We start from the raw sequence: 14,105 nt of genomic DNA, 5'->3' as shown, positions 1-14,105 counted from the left end.
AGACTAGACCATGGTGACATCACTTACCCCCTCTGCTCATCTGGAGGTGGGGCAGAGAGAAAAGCCCCACCACCTATCTGCCTTCTTTTCAGGCCATTTTAGTTCCCATTGAAATTCCTCACTAAAATAAGGCCAGCCAAAAACTGACTACTGTCAGTTCTTAAAAGTACTGCCTCAGGGAATCCACATTGATAAAACTCTACCTATAGGAATCTTAGTGTCAAACTATACATTACAGATGGTCAACATTGTTATTAATGACTTGGATGAGGGAGTGCAGGAAATACGTCTCAAATTAGCAGATAACACAAATTTGAGTGGAATACCTAACACCATGGAGGACAGGAAAAAAAAGTTAAAAAATATCTTAATAGGTTTGAGCACTGTGCTGAAAACATCAGAATGAAATCTAACAGAGATAAATAATATTATATGTGAGAAGGATCTTGGAATTGTTGTAGATCACAACTGAATATGAGCCAATGGTGAGATGTGGCTGCAAAACAGCCAAATACTATTTTAGGATACATTAACAGAATTATAGTCCCCAAATTCATGAGGTACTTACTAGTTGCCTTCTATTTGGCACTGGTTAGATCTCATCTTGAGTACTGTGTCCAGTTCTGGACATTGCACTTGAAGAAGAACGGCAACAAACTGGAACAAGTTCAAAGGAGGAAAACAAGGATGATCAGGGGACTTGAAACAAAGACCTACGAAGAAAGCCTGAAAGAACTGGGCATGTTTAGCCTTGAGAAAAGAAGGCTGAGGGGTGATACGATAACATTTTTCAAATACTTAAAATACTGTCATAGAAAGGGCCAAGATCTGTTCTCGATCATCACAGACTACAGGATGTGTAATAATGGTCTCAAGTTACAGGAAGTTAGATTTAGGCTAAGTATCAGGAAAAACTTCTTAACTGTTAGAACAGTGCAACAATGGGACTAAATACCTCAGGAAGTGGGTAAGTGCTCCAATGCTGGAGGCATTCAATTGGAGAAGCGTCTGTCAGATCTGTTTCGATGCATAGCCCTGCATTGAGCAGGGGGTTGGATTCAATTGCTTTATAGACTCCTTCCAACACAATTGTTCTATGATTCTGTGATTCACAACTAATCAATCATACTTGCAAAGGAAACCTGTGCTCACCTTGTGGTGATCAATCACAAAACAGAACCAACTAATTTGTAAACTATGGAAGTATGAAAAGTTCCTGGTGAGACAACCAGTTTACTAGTAGCTTAAATGCTCTTCCTTAGAGTAGCAAATCGTATTAGATTAGACTCCTTGAATCAGTTATTTCATAAGTCAACTCCTCCAAAGGTTCCATTGATTCAAATGGGCCTACTCTAGTTGCAACTTACATTAGTAAATGACTTAAGCCATAACTGAAGTAGGCCCACTCAATAGAATTTTTGGAAGGGTTGACTCACCCAATTCTCACTGATTCAATGGGCCTGCTCGAGTGCAAGTTACCATGCTAAGCAACAGGATTTTAGCCTTAGGTATGCTATAGCCCTTAAGAAGTAAGAATTATGGAGCTGATCCTGGATCTTTTTGCATCAGTTTACACTTGGCTATAACATGCATCCCTCAGACTTATAACAATACTGTACTTTGGCCCCAAGGGCCATAACATTAGTTTGTCTAGCACAATTTGTTGGATCCATGAATCCATAAATGAGAAATATAATATTTGGAATACAATTCCCAAAATACTCCAGCCAGTATGTTTGGTGGCCAGGTATTGTGGGTGCTATAGCCCAAAAATGTAATAATTCCTGTCTCTTTATGAATCACAGTGTTCAAACTTATTGGATAAACGTAAGTTCTGTACGTATGTTGGCAATGGAAGGAAGTTCCCATCTTGTTTTTCAGATCACCATAACTTCTCAGCAGCTCCTGGTTATTAGCAAATAAACCCAGTAAATGTTCTTGAACAACTGTACCATGTATATATATATATATATATATATCCCTACTTTCTTCACAGACTTTTAATTCATTCTATGATTCCATCTGCATGTTAAGAAAAGGCATGGCAGTCACCACAGCAGACTGTGGTTAAAAGCAAGGAGGTAAGGCCAGGTTAAAAAAAATGTGTCACCTTATTAATATTTCTGAATCAACTATCTCTTCAGTCTTCAACACACACACACACACAGAGAAAGGGGGGGGTAAGTGCAGATCAGAAGGAAGATGACTCAGTATCTGATGCTGCAATGGGTCAGTGTTCTGGGATAACCATATTTAACTGAGATCATTGCTCATCCTTCAGCACCAGCTTTAATTGGGTGCTGCTGCTACCTGGAACACAGGGCCTCAGCCGAGGGGTTGAGAGGAAATTGCCCGAGGCCTAGAACAATATCTTAGCTGACCCGAGCGCATCCGGCTGTGCACAAATGCAGCTCAATTAATTAAACAGTTAAGCCCACAGTCACAATGTAGAGTACAGCCTCTAACTGTGGAAAGTGGAAATAGGTGTTCACTGTAAACAGGGTAAAACTTGGCATGAAATTCTCACAAACGTATTTGCCACACAGAGACACAATAAGGAACAAAAGCTCTGTAGAAAAAAAAATTCAAAGACTCCAAACACAGGAAGTATTTGGGTATAGATTGCAGGTTTCCAGTAACAGTCAAGACAAAATGTGTTTGTGTATGAGTGTAAAACAAACAAAGGTAATATACAGGTTTGATAGACTTTTAGTATACTTCAGTTTGAACGAGGAAAAAAAAAAACAGTTGTGTTGAGTCTGGCTAGCAGCTATGAAACACATGATGTTTCCCTGCCTGCAGGATCTGAAATCAGATACAAACTGTTTTTAATTTGTAAATATATGAGTTTAAAAAGATGCATGCATGTATTTTCTCTCTCTCTTTCTGTCTTTCAAATGTGTGTAACATGTACTACTGAACAACCCACAGGTCCAGTGTGGTACAATGGCCAGAATGTCAGAAAACAGCTGGAGGGACCCAGGTTCAAATCTTCTCCCAGCGATGAGCTGCTGTACTGCAACCAAAACTGTGCTCATTACTCCGGGTTCAATCCCAGGTAGCCGGCTCAAGGTTGACTCAGCCTTCTATCCTTCCAAGGTTGGTAAAATGAGAGCCCAGCTTGCTGGGGTGGGCGGGCCATGTGCAGCCTGCATCATTAACTTGTAAACTGCCCAGAGAGTGCTTGAAGTACTATGGGGCGGTATATAAGCAGCACACTTTGCTTTGAAGCTCATAGGGTTATTGTGAGTCAGTTAGGTTCTGGCAGGCTAACAAACCCTATAGGGTGGTTGTGAAGCAATATTCCCAGCCCTTCATCTTTTACCTGATTCTGACACAGTCCCTATTAAAAATAATACTGTAATTGCTTACAAGTTGTTAAGAGTGTTGTGAAGAGTGATTTCAACTTTAGTCCAAGAGTACGAAGATAGGTGAAACTGGGTGTTGTGTTTAAAGCGTACAGAGCTTGAGGCCTGAGTAGCTATAAAAGACCAGCTTCCTATATCTAGTTCCAAGAAAACAGTAGGACACTGCAACAAGGAGTTCCACAGATGAGTTAAGGACCTAAGAATTAATTCGTGGAAGCAGGCATGAAGCTATCTAGTCCAGGATACTTTTTGCAACCTTTCCCTTTTGAAGACTAAGAAACAAGCAGGCTGATTACAAGGAGCTCAGGAGTTTTATCACTTCTACACCTTCAAAAACTTTATTCAGTAAATGTTTGTCACACTGTTTCCCCCAAGGACCCCATGGTTTCATCCATGGCCTTCCTTGTCAACATTTTAAACTATACTAGTGGTTTCCAATTTTGGGTAACCCAGGTGTTCTTGGATCACAACTCCCAGAAACCGTGGCCAGCACAGCTGGTAGTGAAGGCTTCTGGGAATTGCAGTCCAAGAACACCTGGGTTGCCCAGGATTGGTCTAGAGTGGTCTTAAGTGACTAGATAGGCGGGATATAAAATAAATAAATAAATAAACAAACCACTGATCAATACAGCAACCTTATGAGATGGCATGGGGTAGAAGTAAGTAAATGGTCTGTGTTCACATAAGGCTACATCCTACATCACACAGAGCACTTTTCTTCCTCTCTCCCCCCCCTTTGTGTGCCCCTGCCCCGTATCTGCATTAGAGATTTCTTAAGCTCCCAAAACAGATTCAAGAGACTTAAGGAGTAAGGTCTACAGAGTAGAAAGTGAATGGTTCTATGCTAAAAGCTGGAAAAATTTACATTTTTCATTTACTACTCTCAGAATGGTTATACCATGGCTATGCTGGCTGGGGGGGATTCCGGGAGCTGTAGTTGAAAATATAGCATTTCCAGGCTCTGATACCAGGGAAATTCATTCTATTGCTGGAGGGATGCAATCCCTAGTGCTAATTTAGTCCCAAATTGCTCTGGTTGAAGTAAAAAAAAATGCCAACCAGTACCACTACTAATGCTGCTACAACTCTTACTCTGTTTAGTAATCGTGGCAATTGGCACAGGTTGATGATAGATGAATTTTATCTAAGGTATTTGCTATTTTTATTTCCTGTTGAATGTACTGTAATGTTTTTTACACAGTGGGTTGGAAAGTGGGGCACTCTCTTTTGTTAGAGGTGTTTAAGCAGGCACTGAATATCCATCAGGATATCCTGCATTGGCAGGGGGGCTCGGTGAGATTAAGTTTGGGCTCAATATCACTTCAGTGATTTAGCCGTGAGCACCAAGTAGTTTCTGGTGGGTCACCCAACATCTGCTGGCTGCTGAGATTCTTGCAAAGGCTGGAGTAGGTGGATCTTTGTGTGATCAAGCAAGGAGCTTTTTATATCTCCAGACAAGATTGCCTACTCAGGATTGTTAACATGCTCTAGTTATGCCATAGCTGTCAAGAGAGAGTATATAGCGAAGAAGCCTGAAGTCATAAAAGAGTGAACTCAGCCCATCTCTTGAGTGCCCATCATAGCATCAAGGAGTAGAAACTTCATTCTAATGACTGAATTGCTTAGGGGGAGGAGGGGGGATCACAAGAGATCTTATGAAGTGTCCACTGGAAAATCATGCTTTCCACTGCACTGAAGCTGCCTTTAAAACATATCACATCAGCCACCATAGTGTTTCCCACCTCTAAACTCTATTTACTCTGGTGCTGAGTAAGCTATGTGATTCATGGCTGAGCCTGTCACTAAGGAGGTGGTGGTATGGGACAGAAGGATCTGTTTATCTGGAGAGGAGTATTTAAAACACAGGAGACTGGTCCCACCAGACAAAGAAAAATCATATAAACAAAAGGATTTTGCAACATGCTTCCCTTGCAATTTTGCATTCTTTGTGTACCTTTGTCACTGTGTTTTGTTTGGCCAAACTGTCGCTATCCCCTGGAAAACATCAGCATACAAAATCTATTTGTTTCAGTCATACTGGGATAAAAGGGCGATCCGTATGCAAAGTCTTCATGGCACAATCAGGAAAGTGTTCCTCTTTTTGAACTGCCAATATCTCCTAGCCAGCATGCTTTCCTGGGGAAATTCTGGAAGCTGCAGGTAAAAAAAAAGGTAACTTTTCTACATTCTGTTTCACTTGGTGGTCATGACCATGTGTTGAATCAGGGACTTGGCTTTTATTGGCAAAATAGTTTTCTAGGTACAGTTGAGAATACTCAGAAGTGGTTTCCCATTCCCTTCTTCCGGGGGGTGCCCTGGGACGATGCAGCTTGCCCAAGGCCACCCAGACTGGCTCTTCTCCTGGGATGCACAACTGGGAATTGAACTCCTAACTCATTGAGCCAGCCAGCTGTGGATCTCAATTTAGAAGCCAAGAAATTTAGATTTCTCTTCTAGGCATTTGTCTCATGTGAGTACTAAATCTATGATGTTGAGGAAACCACTTAAATGGATTAAAATAGTGAACCCATTTCCCTAGCAGTCAAAGATGGAAATTCTTTAATGCTTGATCAATATTCTGCATACTTCATCCTGACAGGCAAAAGCCCATTCTGTTATTATAGGGGCCAGAGTAATCCCTAAATAGAAGATATTGAAGTATAAAAAGGCAAAGTAATATATGGATGTACTGGAAAAAAATACAAAATTTTTTTTCTTCAAGATGATAAAATTCCCCCGTCAAGGAGATCTAACGCTTAATTTACGGTACATAAATAATGCAAAATAAGGAAGTTTGGATAGATCTAGCTCTTTTCCTGGAGCAGAAAACAACATGGAGGAAACAAAGAGGAGTGAGTAAACTTATAAACACAGGTATTACGGTACATAGTGTTTTGGGTACCGTTCTTGAGAGGGACTTAGAAGGCCAAGGTTCAAATCCCTATCGGCCACAAAGGCCTCGGGCTGAATTTGGATCAAGCACCAACTTGCAGTTCTCCCTTTCCTCACCGGTTGGTTGTGAACAGAATATGATGGTGGCAAGTGATGAAACCCTGTTTGTTAGCCAAAGCGTAGAAAAGTTACTTTTTTGGACCACAACGTCCTGAATTCCACAGCCAGCAAAGTCAGTGGTCATGTTTGATGTGAGATTCTCAGAGCTGTACTCCAAAAAAGTAACTCTTCCAAGATCCGGTAATACTTTTAGCACCTTGTGGTCTTTGATGGAGTGAACTGGGAGAGCTGCAGTAGGTCTTCCAAGATCCGGGACAGCGCATGGAGCCAGCGCAGGGGAAGTATGACTGGTGTGCCTGTTGGTAACTGCTGAACTGTTTTAAAGTGAGGGCGATCGGATCCAGATACAATTACTGTACATTATCAGACTTCCATAGCTGTACAATTAGGACAGAGAGCAGATGCTTTAACTTGTTCTGTTGGATCTTATTCTTGTTTGAGCCCTTCCACATTCCTTAAACTTGACTATGCATACTTTTAAAAGACTCTGCTTCCTTTTTGAATAATAATAATAATAATGTGCTGTCAAGTCAATTCTGATTTATAGTGACACAGAGCCCTAAAGAGGCAGTACTCTGGACTGCAGCCAAACACTTTGCCCCTTTTCCATATAAACTCATGGTAATATAAATTCTTTAGTTCTTTAAATTTATGTATCATTTCCAGTAATTGAAAGGAGTTCTTAAGACATTTCCATAGTATTAAAAAAAAGAAGACAGAAAATGCAATATAAATAATAATTTCATTAAAACAGACATTCTTCCCATTTGGAATCATTTCCACTGAGATCAACTGTGTGTCCCAGGTATTCAAGAAGAATGTCCATTAGAGTACATCTGAAGATTGGACAGAAATCTGTACATACTATTGCACTTCGCAATGTGCCTCTAATTTAGTGCCTTTTAAAGTTTAGTATGAGCCTCCCAGAGACCTTTAGTGTAGTGCAAGGAAAGTATAAATACAAATATAAAATGAGTACCCAGCTTGTTTTTTTTTGGGGGGGGGGGAAACAATGTGTAGCCTGCATAATGAACTTGTAAACTGCCCAGAGAATGCTTTAAGTGTCATAGGGCGATATATAGTAAGCAGCATGAGAATCTAGTCTCAACATCTTGCCATCATTTTTGGAACTTCTATGTTTTTTGTAAGCTCCATAATGCTCAGCCTGATGAAGAGTCCTGCAAGAGTAGAAAGCTAGTTTGTTTGTGAGATTTCAGTGGTATAATAAAGATGTTATCCATCCTTGCTTTTGAATGGTGGACAAAACCACATGACTGCTCTTTTTTAAATGAGCAACACATTTATCACACCACTAACATCTCACAAAAAAGCTAGCTTTCTCTTCATTAGGCTGAACAGGAAAAAAAATTAAATTTCCCAATATCATGAAGTAGCTAAGCTGCCTTCTTAAATCATTTAATGATATTGGGAAATTGAAAGCAGAAAGGAATTTTAAAGCAACAAGCTCTGCTTTGGCTCAATCCCAGCAGTCACACATGCTGGAAATAAACTAAAATGGAATGACACAATGTCCATTTTAAAAAGAGTAGCCCTGACAGGGCCCCAGAATGATGCAGATAGGAACGTTCTGGGGACAGGCTTGTTCATGCTCAAACTTACATCATCCAGTCACTGGCCAAAGGAGCGAACCAGTCCATCCCCACAGCAGATCAAACAGTGGGACAAATGCCCATGTGGTGATCCCCTAAGATTTAACTACAGGCAATGCATTTAACAGAAGTTATCCACAGTTCACAGGTTAGCAGAGGTACTGACATGGTTAGCAAGGAAACAGAAGAGGGAAAGACCAGAAACAACCTCTTGCTGTTAATGGAGGAAGCTAGCAAATGTCCAGGGGTTGTGCACAGAGTTGGGCCCCACCCCCACGGCCAGCAATCTTGCACTTCCATTTCTTCCTTTGCACTTGTAAAGTAAATGCAATTCAGGTAGGAGTCCAAATGCAGATTCACATGTGCATGCACAAATTTCCGAACAATAGACATAAATCAAGACAGCCACACAGGTACAAACAACAAAGAGTCTTGTGGCACCTTAAAAACTAGCAGGTTTTATTTGACATAGCTTTTCATACACCACAAACCAGATGCAATTACATCTTTTCTTGTGCCACAGATTTAACATGCCTACTTACTTCCCCTGGAAACAGTTTGAAAGAAAAACTGCCACTGCTGAAAAATACTACATTTGAGATGATGTCATGAGATACTGTGCTTATTAATAGCTGTCCCACATATCCACATCATCACTTGAGGCTGGAGTAATCCAGTAAAGACTAGCTGACGTATCTGTGAATTCATAATTCTGATGTGACCTTTACAGATGTAGAAAAGGATCCTTTAGGGTGGGGTGGGAGAACAAGTCATAGAATCCCCAGATAGCATGGCCATGTTGCCTGGCAGAATCTGGGTACTGTAGTAAAAAAAAGATGGGAGGTCCAAGTCCTACATAGCTTGGTGGTAGACACCACTGATTGAAGAAATACAGTAATTGGTTAAACCTATAAAGCTCATTTCAACCATAATACTGTATCTCCCTTTCAGTCAGACATTACTGGTTTTGCTGCAAGGCTAACAGGTATGCATGCTGTTCCATCTTGTTTGAGGGAGTCCTGTTCCATGGCAATCAAGGGACTTTCAAATACCGAGGTGTGACTGAAATGATTTATTGCCCTCAAGAAGAACAAGATGCAGTATGTGAACAATGCAACATACAGTACATGTTATGTTTAACCAGTTCTAAAGAAGCACATGGCACAGCTATAGATAGAACAGCTGCTACTTAGATTCCTCCCCCCCATCGCTGTACATGGATGGAGCCTTCAATTAATTGTGGGTTTTTTTTTTTTCATAAACCTGCCCTTTATTTCTAGACTTGGCTGGAGCTGTATGAGAATATAATGAAGGTGCCATTGTTTTTCTGACCAAAATTATTGCTACTGGTAGAAAAAGAAACTAGATTATAAGCTTTCAAGCATGGGTTGCATTACGTATAGTACGAGTACAGCAGCTAGCAATTTTAGGAATACGTATTATAAATAAACACCTGAAGTTCATATAAAGACATTGGATCTCACTAGAGTTGACATCAGGGCTAGGAATGCCCCATAGTCCAAGTAGGGAGGGGCTCATTTTATGATCTCAGATTGAGGTCCCTTTCCTCTGTGGAGGCCGGAAACACACATTTAATTCTTAGAGCCCCATCAACTGTTGCTAGCATTGACAAAGAAGGTCAATGATAATTTGCAGCACAATTAGTGCTAGGTTTGGTGGGGTGCAAGCTGGTGGTGAAACCTTCCCTCCCAGATGACAAAAGCAGCAGAGAAGCCATCAGAGCTCTCCCCCCTACCTTGGGGCAACTCCTCTGGTCTAGTTGGCAAGCGCTTCTGTTTGTGGCCACCATTTTAATCCTAGGACAATGCATCCGAGGCCCCAGCAATGTGTCAGGAATTAAAATACCAGGCATCAGCAGCTCTGCTTACAGGTTACCAGACTATTTTTCTATCTTTTCTTTTTCCCCTGCTGCTGCTGGCACATGCCTGCCCCGATATATAATGTAGGGAGGGCCACGGTTCCTAACATTGACGTAAGGCTAGTTGAGAAGTGGGCCATCTGAAAGGCTAATGCCTTTGGCAAATGCCCAAGAGTGCCAACCCCAGATTTCTACCTTCATTGCCTCTCCTCAGATGAGATGCTCAGAGGAATCTGGGAGGAAGTGAAGGTGGGCATATTCAGGGTGTGTGTGTGTGTGTGCGTGCGTGCGTGCGTACATTGTCAGTATTTTGGCCAAATCCTGAAACTAGCACTTGCTAAAAATTTTGTTTTCCTGCCACATTATATGATACAGTTGCTTTTTCGGGGTTAAAAAACCCACACACCACCCTTTCTGGAGAGCAGGCTATCTTCCAAATCTGTTACAATCCCTTGTTAAATATGCCAACCATGGCATGCTTCTCTTTTCTATAAGTCGATAGCATCACTGAGCTGTACAAGGAGACGTGCATTCAAGCTGCCCATCTGGGTAAAATGGGTAGGAGAATAATCCATCAAGAATTCATGACTGGGGATACTCCCCCTGCTCACATATGCCAGAACCACTGAAGCAGCACTTGGAAGAAGAGGGCACCTTCGTTTGCTTTAATATTTCATCCGGCTGCATTTTTTTTTTATTTGCCCAGATATTGCTTATGGATGTGCTGCATTTAGTAATCCCTCCACTCCCAAATGACTTCATCTTCTAGAAAGCATCTGTAATGATTTTCCTGAAAGTAGGAGTTACAATTAAACATTCTGCAAATTTGGTACAAAATCAATGAGAATGGTCACCTTCAATAACCACCTGTGTTTAAACAGACAACAATCAGAAACTGTACCAAGCCTGCTGAAACACATTGAATGCAACAATAAAAAAATAAAGGTTAGCAGGCTTGGTTAAAAGCACCAACCATATTTACAGCTGAAAAAATACATCCCATTCGTGCTCTTTTACAGATGTAAGGCAATGCCATGTTCCCTCTCCTCCAACCCCCAAGTGTAACACTGACACACAAAAGCTTCCCAGTCTTATGGGGAAACAGCATGGCATCACCACAGCTTACAACCCGGAGATCTCAATGCACATCGATTAAATGAACGGAAAGGACGGGAGAGGGAGAGAGAAAGAACGACAATAGATGCCTTCCTTACCCACATGAGTGATGACCGTAGCCAGTCGCTGGGTTAGCTCCTGATGCGACATCTCTTCTTCTTTTAACCAAAAGAGCATTTCACAGCGAAGCAACTGCACAGCATCCAAAAATCACACACACACACACTCTCTCTCACTCTCTCTCTCTGATACAGTCCACCACGCACAGGATGTAGCTGGAGAGGGAGGTAGCTCAGCAACATACACACACAGGCGTGTGCCACTCCCACCGTGTTGGATCCTTCCAGACTGCTGCTGCTGGCCTTATTCTTATACCTTATTTTGCATTGGTCAGCTCTCTTGCAACACCCTGGGAGAGCTGGGTAGCCTTCCCTTCCTGCTGCAAAGTCCTTTCCCCAAGGATGTGGGACACGTTTTGGACCTCAACACCCACAAAATCTCAACACCCAGACCCTTATGTCATTCGTCCTGCTGCTGTCACCCTGCCTCCCTCATTCATTCTTTTTCTCTGTCTGTTACAACATCAACCCAAGCTGCAGTGAACGGCTACCTAATTACCAAGGAGACGCTCAGAACCTAATTCAGTAAGAAAGGAAAAGCAAATCCCACAGCTGCTGTAGTACTGCTGAAAGATTTTTTTTTGCCCATTTGCAGAAGGAAATCCAAGTATTATTATTTTTTGCCTCAAGGTCCTTTCTTAGGCAATACTGTACTATGAAGCTTCTCCCTCCCTCCCGGCCCCACAGCTCCACCTTTGCTATTAAGAGATGTCTATGGGTTAGGCGGCTAACAAGGGAAATGGAGAACAGAAGAAACCACAAAAATGTTCACAGATCCATGCAACACTCACACATACATGTGCACAGAAAGCATCAAAGGCGTATGTTACAACTCCCATCACATGCATATACCAGAATCCATTTAAATCAATAATTTATTCAGACGATGAAACATACACACAACTCCAAAGAATAACGCAGCCCAAGTTCTTCCATCAAAACTGCTACACAGAAAGACAACTAGAAAACAACAACACCACTAATATGTATATAGCCACATCAGCCTGTTTCAGCATGCATAGCAAATATAAAAGGGAAAAAAATTGTTGTGCCTTAAAGACTTAACAGATTTATTTCAGTATCAGCTTTGGTGGACTGCAGTCCACCAAAGATGGTACTGACTTAAAACATTTACTTGTTAAAGTACCACGATCTTTTTGCTTTTTATTGTTATAATAGGCATAAAGTGCATTGTGTGTGTGTGTGTTTAGTCGTTTAGTCGTGTCCGACTCTTCATGACCCCATGGACCAGAGCACGCCAGGCCTTCCTGTCTTCTACTGCCTCCCGGAGTTGTGTCAGGTTCATGTTGGTTGCTTCGCAGACACTGTCCAGCCATCTCATCCTTGGTCGTCCCCTTCTCCTCTTGCCATCACACCTTCCTAACATCAAGGTTTTTTCCAAGGACTCTTTTCTTCTCATGAGATGGCCAAAGTACTGGAGCCTCAGCTTCAGGATCTGTCCTTCAAGTGAGCATTCAGGGTTGATTTCCTTTAGAACTGATAGGTTTGTTCTCCTTGCAGTCCAGGGGATTCTCAAGAGCCTCCTCCAGCACCACAATTCAAAGGCATCAATTCTTCGGCGGTCTGCTTTCTTTATGGTCCAGCTCTCACTTCCATACATCACGACAGGAAAAACCATAGCTTTGACTATTCGTGCATTAGAGCACACAAAACAGTTTCTACATTTTGTATTGATGGAATTACTGCAACTGCCCTGCAAAGTAGACCAGTTTTATTTAACTTTCTCTTTCCTTCTCAGATGGGATGAAGGGGCAGAGTTTTTCCTAGCCCAAAAGGAGGCAAGAGGGATGTTGGAGGGCTCTGCTGTGCTTACGGGAACAACCTACAGTTTATGGAGCAATCAGAACAGCCAATTCCTGTTCTGTTTCTTTCAACATACTTTCATGTACATGCAAAGAAACATTAGAAATTCCAATGTGAGAAAATGAACTCTTACTATGTTTAAGTCAACATATGTACAGGTCAACCCACTGGCATTTCAAAACACAGAAAGGTATCTTTCATATACATTGCAAGCGACTGGGTGCAACATTAATGTAACATTAAACTTTACCCTAGACCAGCGATGGCGAACCTATGGCACGCATGCCACAGCTGGCATGCAGAGCCCTTTCTCCGGCATGCAAGCCATAAATCGCCGGATCGCTACTCCCCCACTCCCCCTCCCACAGCCAAACCTGAGTAAGCGGCTGCAACTGCGGTGCTGGTGCCCAGACAGGTGGCGGGTCAGGATCCAGAGCAGCTGATGCTGGTGGCGGATCTGGAGTAGGGTCTCAAGGCACCTCCATGCCTGGGATTCCCCCTTCCACTGCCACTTCCAGTTCTGCTGCCGTCCCATCTCCCCCCCAATTTGGGCACGCGTGCCCAAAAATGTTCACTACCATTGCCTAGAGCAATGTGGGCACACGAGCCATAAGTCACCATTGAGAAATACTTACCCATCCTCCGAGCCCGGATTTTGGCACTCCCCTCTGCTGGTGCAGTGGTCCAGCACGGGGTGCAATGGTGATCATTGGCAGTCTAGCCCAATGGAGGATTGGAGGACCGGTAAGTATTTCTTTGTCACAGGAAAAAAACAAACAAGCATTTAACCCTTGCAGTGCAGAAGCAATTGTTTTTTCTAAACTAAAACATCAGTATTCGGGTTTTATTGCAGCGTTGGCACTTTGAAATAAATAAGTTGATTTGGTGTTGCAGTTTGTGCACTTGGACTCAAAAAGGTTCACCATCACTGGCCTAGAGAAATCTGTCTCTAACATAAAGTACAACACTAAACACAGAGACTTACTGCTATTCCTACCTAGAGCTGTCCCCCTGAGTCAGTGAATCTACTCTAGTGGAAACTACGAATAAAATGCTGGCCTTTCTCATATTAATTTACCGCATTTTCCCATTTATATGATGACCTAATGTATAAGATGACCCCCCCTTTTCTAACCCAAAATTAGAAAAAGCAGGGATCAAAGGGCTCCCTTTTTGC

General features: G+C 42.1%; 1 protein-coding gene across 3 annotated transcripts in view; it reads right to left on the bottom strand.

The window, feature by feature from the left end:
* MCF2L2 (MCF.2 cell line derived transforming sequence-like 2) overlaps window positions 1–11,828 on the bottom strand; it is a 277,556-nt gene extending 265,728 nt beyond the window's left edge. For 2 of the 3 annotated variants that reach the window (XM_072996252.2, XM_078389790.1), the window contains exon 1: window positions 11,084–11,828. In XM_072996252.2, the coding sequence (XP_072852353.2) occupies window positions 11,084–11,162 (79 nt within the window). In that variant the 5' untranslated portion in view covers window positions 11,163–11,828. The remainder of the gene's footprint in view (window positions 1–11,083) is intronic. The other variant, XM_078389785.1, reaches the window with a different exon arrangement.
* Window positions 11,829–14,105: the final 2,277 nt, after the last annotated feature.

Source organism: Pogona vitticeps, chromosome 3 (assembly GCF_051106095.1).
Source record: "Pogona vitticeps strain Pit_001003342236 chromosome 3, PviZW2.1, whole genome shotgun sequence".
NCBI classification, from domain to species: Eukaryota; Metazoa; Chordata; class Lepidosauria; order Squamata; family Agamidae; genus Pogona; species Pogona vitticeps.
The sequence above is the reverse complement of the archived record's forward strand: the minus strand, read 5'-3'. Positions and strand labels throughout refer to the sequence as shown.